Source organism: Mirounga leonina, unplaced genomic scaffold, assembly GCF_011800145.1.
Source record: "Mirounga leonina isolate KUSES-001 unplaced genomic scaffold, KU_Mleo_1.0 Mir_53, whole genome shotgun sequence".
In the NCBI taxonomy this organism is placed as follows: Eukaryota; Metazoa; Chordata; class Mammalia; order Carnivora; family Phocidae; genus Mirounga; species Mirounga leonina.
This window is the reverse complement of record NW_023270807.1, coordinates 95,391,340-95,404,410: the sequence shown is the minus strand read 5'-3', so window position 1 is coordinate 95,404,410 and position 13,071 is coordinate 95,391,340. Positions and strand designations below refer to the sequence as shown.

Genomic DNA, 13,071 nt, shown 5'->3' with positions numbered 1-13,071 from the left:
ACAGGCTAATAAATTAACTTTAATACCATTTGCACATTGCTCTCAGAAGAAAACGACCTAATTCTACCACCTCTGCCATTTACTGGTTATATGGCTTGGGATAAATCACTTCAAATCTCCAATTATTTTTTCCATCCTTAAAATAAGTTGCTTGGACTAGATGAGTAAAGGAGTTTCAGAGTCTCCAGGGATCCTTTTAAAACTACATAATCCATCACTGAGATTATAAAACTTCCTAGAAGAGATCCTCCATTCTCACCCCATCCCTAGCTTCAAATCCAGCTTCATCAAGAATCACTGCATGTAAACGAAATGTTACTGATGGGGAGAGATGAGTGCAGTGCAGGCAGCAAGGAGGTCGGGAAGTATTCGTGTGCAAGTTCCTAAGATAACATCCAGCACTGAACTCACATTTGTCTACAATTCTCAGGGAAGAGTTTATATATCCGGCAGTTCAGGTTGCTACATCTCAAGATCAGAAGAGCCAGAGGAGGTTCTGAGAAATGTAATGGGAAAATACAGGGGAAGGAGCGCTGTTACAGGGGGAAAAAAAAAAAAACAAAAAAAAACGGATTTCAAGTTTAGGGAATTGTGGCTACTAGACAAAGGCAGAGAAGATTTTTTTAAAAAATCTTTTTTAACCTATAAATCATAAAGAATAAGGATAGGTGGAAAGCCTAGAAGATAAACACTCTTCTAGAGTAACTTTAGCAGAAACAATTTTTACTTCCAACAGGAGTAACAGACTATAGAATTCTTTGGGACAAGAAATGGTGCACACTGAAAATATAGAAAGCTTCTCATAAAAGATTCGAGGAATCCATGGGTGACAGATTTATAATAGTTTATCTTAAAGGGAACTGGGATTTTTTAAATGTAAACTCTCAGCTTTTAAAGAGATTTCTGCTATAAAAGCAACTGATATTCTACAAAATAGCTTATAGTTATTTTGTAGCATAACAAAACATGGCCACCCACATAACTGACTTTTTTAATGGTATTTTAAAGATGTTATGTAATACTTGATATTTTAAGCTACAAGATATACTATATTGATCCAGTGTGCATGTACTTATAATTGGTTAAAAGAGTGAATGCAACTAGATATGTCTTTTTTTTTTTTAAGATTTTATTTATTTGAGAGAAAGAGACAGAGAGAGTGCAAGAGATGGAGAGGGAGAAGCAGACTCCCCGCTGAGCAGGGAGCCGGATGCGGACTCAATCCCAAGACCCTGGGATCATGACCTGAGCTGAAGGCAGCCGTTGAACTGACTGAGCCACCCAGATGCCCCTATTTTTTTCTATTTTAATGGAAAAGAATACCTTCAGAAACCCACGGATATATGTTGCTAAATTTTGGTATACTTAAAAGGTGACCTTTACAGTTACGTGAGATTTAAATATATTTATCTCTTTTGGGAGGAAAATAGTGGCATCAGAAGTTTGAGTGGCATGTAGAAAACTTATAATGAAACAATTTTTTAAGCTTTTCAATGGATATTTTCACAAGGTAATTTTGTTCTTTCGTAAATAAAATAAAACGAGCTAAAAAAAAATGTATTAAAGCACCCTTTGGGGAAATGCAGTTGATTTGATAAGAATTAGTACCTGCAAATATACCCTCCAATCTATGGTCTTTTGGTGACCCAGAGATTGGGTCATCATCATCAAGCACTTAAATATTCACTCGATGGGATACTGTTATAAACTGCTAATGCTACACCAATTGGGAAGCTCAAGAAAGGAGCCCCCACTGGCCCCACACCCACTCCATGATGCCTACCCTCCACCTTGTATATAACCCAAAGGAGCAGCTCTCCCTAGGACTGCCACCTCCACAAGCAACTATTTAAGAGCTATATCCGTGACAGAATCTACATCACCACATCCTATTTCCCTTTTAGCTAAATCACTACCAAATATCCGGTCTTCATCAGCCAACCAATATTGGACTGTAACTCCAATACTACTCTGCACCTTCCCCAATCTGCCCCAATTCACCCCCAAGCCCTTCTTCTGTTATGTCCAGAAATCTATTCTATGATCAGCAGACCACAGATCAACTCCTTCATCTTATCTTAAGTGAAATTGGTTTCCTTAGGACCATCAATTCCCCCTGGAAAACTTTTAATTAAGTTTTTTTTCTTTTTCCTCACAGATCCTACATGCCTCAGGGTGAGTTGCTGGAATAAATGTCCTCTTCCTTGCTTTTCACTGATACTTTCAGGCCACTGTTCTCCCACCTTCCAGGCAAAATCCTCCTCTTTCAAAGCACAAGACATTTGTCCATTACATTCATATACTGACCTCCAGGCCCATGGTCACTGCATAACAGTTATAATGGTTGCTCACTACTTCAAAAGTAAGTAGTGTCTGAAAGTCAACTCAAGATCTGCCTGCCAAGCCACAGGGAGGGACTGCAGAGCTCAGCAGAAGGGAGATCTTAGACACAATTATGGACTAGGAGCCATCTCTGGTTCCACTCCTTTACAAACACCTTCCTCTTCCCTGCTCCCGATCTTCCATCTGCATTCTTTCTACTTGCCTCTGAGTAGATAAGCATTGCTAAACATTTATTATTATAAACCACAAACAGGCCGTCATCACTGCCCAGCAAAACTAAAGTTCCACCAGGAAGCTCCCTGCCCCCACCCACCAGGATTCTGATGTTACCTGTGATCCTATTCAAATCTGTCTCAGCTCCACCACCAGCCTCACTGACAGCATATCCATGGATCAGAAAGAAAGCAGACTCGTTGCAGAGAATCTTTCATCTTCCCACCACATAGTGATTAATAATGTATAAGATATTCCTTATAGCACAAAACTGTATTGTCTCATTTGCTTTACAATATTTCAACATAGTTAACTAGGTGTGTGTTAACGTATGTGCATGCATGTATGGAGTATACATGTACACATACATATACACATACATAGGCACTCTGGGGCTAAACGACATTTCAGACCCAAATCAGGCACTCACACCTCAAAAGTTACTACGAGCACTTTTCAACTTCCAATACATCTCAATTTACACTAAAACATTTCTTAATTGGCATTAAGAGACACAGGGGGAAAACATGTCACAGATGGAAAGAGCAGTGGTCAATGTATATCAGTTAGTTAAAAATGTTAGAGACAGGGGGCACCTGGGTGGCTCAGTTGGCATCTGCCTTCGGCTCAGGTCATGATCCCCGGGTCCTGGGATCAAGCCCCACATCAGGTTCCTTGCTCAGCGGGGAGTCTGCTTCTCCTTCTGCCCCCCACCCCGACTCATGCTCACTCTCTCTCGCTCTCAAATAAATAAAATCTTAAAAAAAAAAAATTAGAGACGGGCCTTTTGTTTGCAGAATCCAACATATCGGGAGCTAGTTATGTTTCAGAATTAAGAATTTTCCATACAATAAAAAATTATTATTATGAATGTATCTGTATGACATATTACACACAAGTAGGGTCTGAGGCAGCAAACACATTAATACTTCTACAGCTAGGAACAAGGCTATTTATACTAACCAGGATAAATAAAGACTATAATAAACAGCCTCATATCAATTCAAAGCTTTCTGTTATCAGAGCGTATTGGATTTTGGCATCGGAGATAAGGGAATGAGGCCCTGTAACTGAGAATGGCCAAATTACTTAGGCCAATTGCAATTCTTACAAAACATTTCCTTTGAAAGCTGATATTAAACTTCACACATTATGCCACAATGACAGTGTTCCATGAGCAAGTATAATAACCCTTCACCGCCCCCCCGAATTTGGCTGACAATGACGCATATACAGAATACGGCTGGAAGATAAGAGAGCCCTCATATAAGGCCTCTCTGTGACCACTGCAGAGGGCACAATGGACACATACTGAAGAGTGTTACATTATTCATAGTAGAGGCCCCCATATCTTTAATCAGATCTGGTTTCCAAACTCGACACAGATAAACAGTAAGTGGAATCACAGACAGATCCGAGAGGCGGGTCCACAGAGCAGTCACCAGCAATCACTGACATTCTGATAACAAAGGAGGAAAACAAAATTATTTTTAAAGAACGCCTGACTGCACAGTTAAAAAGGTTTGGATATCAGTCTCAGCTCTGCGCTTATGAGCTGTGTGATCTCGGGTCCTCCTTAACTTTCCTCTGCTTCAGTTTATTCACTGACACAGCGTTGATGAAAATGCTGCCTGTCTATTATGATTTGAGGATTACATAAAATAATGCATGTGAGGATATTAGCACAGAGCCTGACAATGGCAAGACACCCAATAAAATTCATACACTAAAAATAAAGCAGAAAATCTCACAAAGCATAGCAGCCTGAATAAATTACTACCAATTCTTCAGAACTCAGAGCAGGAAGAACATTATCATAACTTAGGATAGAAAAATATCATCTTGGCTATGCTACGTGACTTTGAACATGTCATTCACCTTCTCTGAGCCTGAGAGCATTACATTAGGCCACACATTCTCAAGGGAGGTGAGAAATGGTTCTTTGGTGAGGCAGGGTTGGGGCAGGGAGTGGAAAAATCTACGCTTTTTATCTATAAAGCACAACTATAAAGTATAGAATCAGATACACAGTATAACCATGGTATGAAAATTTCATGGGAGTGGGGATCTAACAAGGCTCTTTGGGGGTTGATGATGTAAAAATGTTGAGAAACACTGGCTTAAATGCACTGTAAGATTGTGTGTAGCTCTTAAAGTTCCTTAATTCTATCTTCATAACAATAATGCCAAGAATTTTTTTTTAAAAATGGTTCTTATAAGTTCATATGTTTTGTTTAAGGCAAGGAAAGATTTGTATATTCTAGAAATGTCTCCAATTAAAACAGTTAAAAATTGCAAATATCACTGTGTTTAAAAGAGAAAATCCTCACAATACATAGAAACCCCAGCTGTCACTCATGAAAAGGATCCTGTGAGCTACAGTTTTGTATTTTCCCTGCTTTATAGATAGCAATATACCTAAATCATGTCTAAATTTTAATGTTGATGTATTCCCCCCAAAAATGCAGAAGAAAATAGTATAAGCACAATGACTTGTAACTACCATAAAATTGGAACAGTGTGCTTGTCTTAGCTCTGATGAATGAAAGATCACCTTGGAATATAATTCATTTTTAACTGCCTCTACCATCTAATCTAACTGCTGCTGTAGGCTGTCTTAAAATATTTACCAAGTAAAAGCAAAAAAAAAAAAAAAAAAAAAGAATTGGAGGTGCTAAATAAAGCAGGCTTCACATTCCTAAGTGATCAGTTTTTCTGGTATCATTTACAACAAAAACAAAGTTATAATTCTTACATATGGATTTTTGGAAACACGCAGATCAAGTATACTTAAGGACTATCTTAGTATTAAAGCTGTATGTCTTAACTGAGATATAATTAACACATAATATCGTACTAGTTTTAGGTGTAGAACATAATGACTGGATGTAAGTATATATTGCAAAATGAATAACACAATAAGTTTAGTTAACATCTACCACCACACATGGCTACACATTTTTTTCTCTTGTGATGAGAACTTTTAAGATCTACTTGGTAACGTTCAAATACACAATAAAATCTTGTTAACTATGGTCACCATGCTGTGCGTTACATCCCTAGGATTCATTATCCTGTAACAGGAACTTTATACTTTAAAGCCGTTTTTAATTCATCCTCTTCCCTGCCTTAGTTTGGGAATCCTTACTATATCCAAGTAAGCTGCTACAACAGAAGAAAACAGTTGTACTAAAATGCTAGAAAGAGCAGTATTATAGCTATCTTTTGCTTTAACTACTTCAAAGTGTTGTATTTGCTACCCTAGTCTTATTTCCTCCAGAATCCTAGGTATATTTAGCAACATATATATATATTCACACTCATATACTGCCTCATAATTCTTGTCTTTGAGTTTCCCAAAAATCTAAAATCTATTTTACAGACCCTAACTAAAAATGACATTCTAAAAAGGTATAAAACACCTCCATGTCAAACTGTTATTAAATGCTTGGCCAAACTTTATTACCAGTAACATGCATCATAAAGTGTTCTAGTATTATCCATTTTATTCACTACAAAATAAATGTGTTTTGATACAAATTAGCTTTCAGGCGGTTATATCTGAATATATAAAGACGTGTGTGAAACCATAATTTCATTAGACACAGGCATTCCCAGTACCGTGCAAGAAGTAAACACTTTTTCCCGATGATGAATATAAATATGCTATCTTAAAGAGATGCTAACCACTGTTTATAGTTCCTCAGACCCTAGGTGTTCAAGTGACAGAAAAATCTCTCTTATAAACACATATGCTATTTTAGACTGTTCCAAATATACTGACTAGACAGAGTAATGGAAAGAAAACAAATTAGTTGAAGCCCTAAATATACATAGTATATTTCAGAAGTCTGGCCTTGGATCCATGTGTTCTCAGCTTCAACTAAGGATGACCTGGCCAAATAGCACACTATTTTAATTATTTTTTTTTATTCTTTTAAAGATTTTAAATATTTATTTGACAGAGAGAGAGCACAAGCAGGGGAAGTGGAAGGCAGAGGGAGAAGCAGGCTCCCCGCTGAGCAGAGGACCCTGAGATCATGACCTAAGCCGAAGGCAGATACTTAACCGACTGAGCCACCCAGGCGCCCCACATTATTTTAATTATAATTAGGGATAATATTACCCTAATGCATCTGCAAATACCTAACCAGTCCTTACCCCCAGAGTACTACAGGATGTATACCAGGTAATACTGGGAGGCATAGAAAAATCAGAACACATAAAATGATCTTTGGCAAGGTTTAGACTCATTCAAGGAAAAACTCCATTGCAGAAATTCAAGTAGATAATGTATAAATATACCTTCTGTATAAGTGTGATAATACTAACCCAGCACCATACAAAAATAAAAAGTAATAATAATAAGATGTACTTCTAGTAGTCACATATTTGGCATGTTTCCATGAGAAAGCCAAAGCAATCAAATTCTCTCCTTTACATGCATTTAGGTACCTGCCAGGCCCTTCACGTTACCTTTGTTTGAGGTTGATCCATGATGTTTTTAAGTACTCGGTGGTTTCTTTCACATTCCTGGTATCATCACTACCATAGTCCTCCAGCAGTTTCTGCAGGACGTTATCGAATGCCATTACAATACCATCACCAGGACCCAGTTCTTGAAGCAATATCTAAGGTGTAATTGCAGGCGTCATTATTAGATTCGGTCACTCAGTAACTAGTACTACCTAAAACACTGGGTCTCCCCATAGGTTTTAACATGTTTTAGACACAAATATCAAAAGAAAAAAGCAAATTATGGGACAAACTCTTGAACATAAGCTTAAATAAAAGTAATTGTGGAAGTAAAAAGGCAAATGTCTAAGGAATGAACAGGTACACAGCAGATGATATTAAAAGACTATCTTTTCCTTTGGGAAATATTTTACTTCCTCAAACCATTTGTTTTTTATTCTGCTATATATCTGATCCTTCTAGCAACATGCATCATACAGGAATGAACTTACTATAGAGTTCCTCTCTACGTTCTGGCAAAAATGAAAATGGCCAACAATATAGAAGTCTTCTGTGCCCCTGGGTCACTGTGTCTGTCAACAAAGTTAACTGCTTGGGTGGATCAAGCAGCCAAGCAAGATTTACTAAGAGTCGCTTAAGATGCTGAGTGTGTCCACAGGCAGTGGTTTTCCACCTCTCAGAGCCCCTGGATCAAGATACTCCCCATGAAATCTAAATGACAAATGAATGTTCCTATAATGCTTTTTATAGCAACTGGCAAAAAAAAAAAAAAAAAAAAAATACATCCTAGAGTCTGAGTAGAAAAGAGCCACACTCTTGTTTAGAAAGCTATATTCTGAATACCCGATGATTGAAGCATTGATCTCACTTTTAATTGTATTTCTCTAGTTAAGTTTCCTAGGGCTTTGCTGATTATTATATTTGAGTCATTTGGTGAAAACAATCAGCAGATGTCATAAACACAGAAAATGATCCACAAAATCAGGACACCTGGCCACTTCATTTTTAAATTGTAACCATGGAACTTCTACATGTGTGAATTATAAAAACATGCTCTCACGTTTTAGATTTTGTTTCCCACATATTCTTTACAAATGTACACTTTCATCTTAGGCTCTCTGAAGGGTAAATAAATGTTATGCCAAAATATAACCTAAAAACTATAACCTCTAATTCAAAAATATTTTCTGTAATTATAGAGAGAATTTAAAATAGCACTTAAAAAATACCATTAATGTTCAATATCATCAACTTTATATTCAAACCAATGAAAAAGTTACTTATTCTGACGATATAGATAAAACAGTTTGGTTATAAAACTATTAAAAGAAACTAAACTTATTACCTGATTTGTTCAGTACAGTAGCCTCAAATGAAAATCTCGGAAAATTTTATAAACAAAAATAAGCTTCAGGGTAGACATGGAAGAGAGCAAAAGGAGGGTTCCCAAGATCCTGAAAATATTCTCTTTCTAGATGCTGGTTCATGGTTGTGTTCCACTTGCAAAGAGTCAGTAAGCGATACATCTGGTATACCGGTATATTTCTACTTGTTACACCTCCCAAAATTTTTCAAAAACCTTCCTGGTCAAATTCTTTATATAAATTTCAATGTATATTCTAAGCACTTGTGAAAACATCATGACAAAGGTCTTAAAGATTACAGTTAACAACAGAACAAAAAAGTACATCCAACAAACTGATAATGCCAAAAAAAACACAAATCTAAAGAGTCTTACTTGATTATCAGAAATCTGCTTGATAAGTGGATCCCTTCGGGCTTGTTGGAGAATATAGAGTCGAGCCTCATATTTTCTCATCAGTTCCTCGGTTTCCTCCCTGTGGTCATCCCACTGAAGACTGTCGATAATCATATCCTCCAGCTGCTGCTGTCTTAACTCAACACCATGCTGAGTGCTGTCCCACTGGTTCTTGACCTTTTCCACTGGAGGAGGCATATAAAAATAATCCCAGAAACTAACGATCAGGAAAGGGGAAAAATACCTGATACCAAATTTCTCATAAGTAAGGTTATAAATAGGAAAGAAAAAGAAGGCAGGTCGGTATATACATTTTAAGGGAATTTAATACATGTCTGCCACACTACACAACTGATACATTTCCGAGACTATTCTTGAAGAAGAATCTTGAATTAAATTCTATTTTAAATGCCCTGAAATATCTCACAATAAAAATATCTACTATGGATAAACCAAAAATTCTAAAGAAAATAAATTCCTATCTAATGTATATTCACAGACCCTGGTTTGATGAAGGCAGAGTGTAACAATACTTCATGACAGAACTTTAAGACACAGATGCAGTCACTTGTCATCCTCAAAGGAGATATTCTAAGGTTGTCAAGATTTTACAACGAAAAAAATCTATCTAAGAATACTTTTCATATTTGTTTTACTGTAGCATGAAACCTGTCTAAAAGAAAGTATTTTTATACGTTCAAGAGAAACACTAAAAGCAAATTAGATTCAAGTTCTATGTACCCAGGAGCTCTTTACCATAAAAAAAATCCACATTACTTCTTTTCTTCTTTCCTTTTTATTGTTTCTATTTTTCTTTCTCTCTCTTCTGTCTACTCTCCTCCCTTTTTCTTCCCTACCTTCTGTCCTCTTCTCATTTTCAACACGGAGCTAAAGAAATATCTAAAGAAACTTAAACTTTTGACTACTTCATGAGTAGTTCAAGATCTTGAGCTGAAGCACTAGTCAACAATAGCTTTGAATGACTTCAACAACCCACTGATAGTAAGTAGGTAGGAAATTAAAAATAAACTTCTAGAAGATGCTTTGGATGTCTCACAGACTGTAGAGCAATAGTTGAATACTGGGCCAGCAAGAACTGAACTATAAAATAACATTGCAGCTAAGTCCTATTGGGACCTATTGGTAAAATTCTTGGGATAACAAAAGGTTATAGCAAGCCATAAGAGTGATCAATTTAAGATTGTTCAGAACACTGAAAATTATACTTATATGTAATAATTTTTTAAAATTGTTCATTGAATTGATCTGTTTTAAGATGCCTTGTTCAACAGTTTAAATAGATTGCCTAAGTTTTTCACTTAAAGAAAGAATGAATTTATCATAATGTTCTACTTGTCAGTTAAAAAGTTACTTAAAGTACTTATGACCAATGCTATTACTAATAGAATCCTTTAATATTGAACAAATAAAATGAAAGCCATCAAGTGAGAGCACATATCACAAGCTTATCATTAAAAATAAGCAAGTTGTTCTATTCTTTGTGAATAAGTGCTAAAAGCAGGTTATTATAGGCAGTACACTCCTGCTGAGAATATTTTTTTCATATGATGAATAATGACAAAGATTATGCAGCCTCTATGCAAATAAAAAAAGGAGAGAAAACAAAGAGAGGGAGTTAAATTGGAAAGGGAAGATATTCAGAAGAAGAAAGAAAAGTCTTGTCAAAAACCTTAAAAGAAAGTTTGGACAAATAGGAGGTGGTAAAAAATAAATAAATAAATAAAATGGTAGAAAAAGCAAAATGGAGAGGACTTTGTAAATAGTTTGGTGTCGCTAAAGAAGAGAAGCTCTTCTGCCATGTAACAGGAAGTGGAATCACTCCAGAACAGGCATAAGGAATCCATCAATTAAAAAAAAAAGGGGGGGGGAATGGGGCTCCTGGGTGGCTCAGTCAGTTAAGCGTCTGCCTTCATCTCAGGTCATGATCCCAGGGTCCTGGGATCGAGACCCACATCGGGCTCTCTGCTCAGTGGGGTGCCTGCTTCTCCTTCTCCCTCTGCTTGCTGCTCTGCCTACTTGTGCTTTCTCTCTCCATCAAATAAATAAATAAAATGTTTTAAAAAAAAAAGGAATGGGGCACCTGGGGGTGCAGTAGGTTGAGCAACCGACTCTTGGTTTATTTCCACTCAGGTCATGATCTTGGGGTCATGGGATTGGGGCCCCGTGTCAGACTCCATGCTCAGTGCTCAGCAGGGAGTCTGCTGGAGATTCTCTCTCCCTCTCCCCGCTCATGCTCTCTTCTCTCTCTCAAATAAATTAATAAATCTTTTCTTAAAAAAAAAGAGGGAGAAAGAAGGAAAATGGCTTATGTAGTAAAAAATAAACCAACATTAAAAGAGACACTAAAAGTTCTCTGCTAACTCATTTCTTCCAATAACATTGCTGCTGTCACATTGATATTAAAATCGAAACATACTTTTGACTTTCTTCTCTTCAGAACTATTAGACAAGGTAATAAGATACCTTCCAGTTTATAGTCTGCCACAAATATTTATTAAGTACTTAATTTGTATTGGACACTGTGGGAGGCCCTAGGGCCAGAAAGGTGAATATTTACCATCTATGGGGGAGAAAATCAAAATAATTGTGAGATCTACACTGACATTGTGGGGGGAAAGGCCACAGCAGGAACTAAAGATAGAAAATACAGTTCACCAGGGACCAGTAGAGGGTGGGAAAGACTTCACAAAGGGGGTGACATTTTAGCTACTGAGTAGAATTTTACCGGGGGAGAAAAGGCCAAGAGGAAAAAAATAATGCAAATAATTAGGAACTACCAGGACATTTTAAAGAATATCTAAAATACAGAACAGCTACAGGTGGGTGGAGGGCTGTATGGGAGAGGGGATGATGAAAGCAGGCTGTGACTATCCCTTTATGACATTTTTGAGAATTTAGACTTTGTTTTATATGCCATACAGATTTAACAGATGATTTTAAGTCAGAAAGCAAAATGAAACAGGGATCTTTGCTGTGGTTGTTGTGTATGTTTATTTTTTGTCTTGTTTTATTTTGCTTTTAACTTAATTATTCCCAAATTAGTACCAGGCCCATAGGTACAAGTGTGTTGCTCAATAAATTCTTTTTGGAATGAATTTGGAGGAGAGAAGTTAAAAGACATAGCAAGATCTGGTTTTATTAATTAATTATAATGGAAGCATGGGTTTGCACTCCGATGTTTTCTCTAACTTTTGTTTTTTGATTCCTTTAAGAGGAATCCTAACTTGGAGCGCCTGGGTGGCTCCATCAGTTAAGTGTCCCACTCTTGGTTTTGGCTCAGGTCGTGATCTCAGGGTCAGAGGATCAAGCCCCACGTTGGTGTCCGAGCTCAGGTCGGATCTGCTTGGGATTCTCTCCCTCCCTCTCCCTCTGCCCCTCCCCCCACTCACATGCATGCGCTCTCTCTGTCTCCCATACGTACATACATACATAAATCTTTTTTAAAAAACTAAAAATAAAAAGAAATCTTAACTTAAAAGAAAAAAAAATCCAATGTACCAGTAATTACTTAAAAGTAATAACGTTAACACTTTAAGGAATTCATATAGGAATAGTAACAAGGTCCACAAAAAATAAAAATCAAAGGAAAACTGTAGTTTAAGAGTATCAAATATCAAATAATATTAATTTCTGGTTGAATAATCTGTGAAAATGTGTGTGTGTTACCATTTTCAGAGAAAGAAGATGATATATACATTTTTTTAAACGTACATTTTTCTGTGATTGCTGTCCTCACATCTGAACTGGAAGCTTTATTTTTCAAGTTCTGTGCCAATGTAAAAACATAATCAAGTTGAGGATGGCGTTGTTCCAAGTCAGCCTTTGTGATCTGTTAAGAAAAAAATGATTATTAATCTAAGTGAATAAGCCTTACCCAAAGGGTACTACTAACAGAGCAAAACTGGTGTGCGGACATCAAAATTGTTTTCCTCTTATACAGGACAGAGAGGCATCAGCAACACAGCAGACAAGAGCAAGGTTTGAAGTCAAAGGCCCTGGGTTCAAATCTCAGCTCTGCCACTTTTCATCTGGGTTACCTGGCAAGGCACTTGACTTTCTGTGTTTTTGTTTTCATGAAAAGAAATAACAGAAAACTTAACAGCTCGGCTATATCAAGTTTGAGGAGCTTCAGTGAAGAAAATCCCTATGAGAAAATGGCCTGAAAACCTTAGCAGTGATTTCTGATGATACCTTGTGTGTCCACCCTACATGAGATATAAACACAAACTAATGTCATTTACAGGGATGGGGTGAAACAT

General features: G+C 36.9%; 1 protein-coding gene across 8 annotated transcripts in view; it reads right to left on the bottom strand.

Moving 5' to 3' along the window:
• Nucleotides 1-13,071, bottom strand: part of UTRN (utrophin) — a 496,689-nt gene that overhangs the window by 242,032 nt on the left and 241,586 nt on the right. For 7 of the 8 annotated variants that reach the window (XM_034990899.1, XM_034990900.1, XM_034990897.1 and 4 more), the window contains 3 exons: nt 12,524-12,641; nt 8,771-8,976; nt 7,033-7,187 (listed from right to left, as the gene is read on the bottom strand). In XM_034990899.1, coding sequence (XP_034846790.1) covers nt 7,033-7,187; nt 8,771-8,976; nt 12,524-12,641 — 479 coding nt within the window. Of the gene's footprint in view, nt 1-7,032; nt 7,188-8,770; nt 8,977-12,523; nt 12,642-13,071 lie in introns of those variants that run through there. The other variant, XM_034990905.1, reaches the window with a different exon arrangement.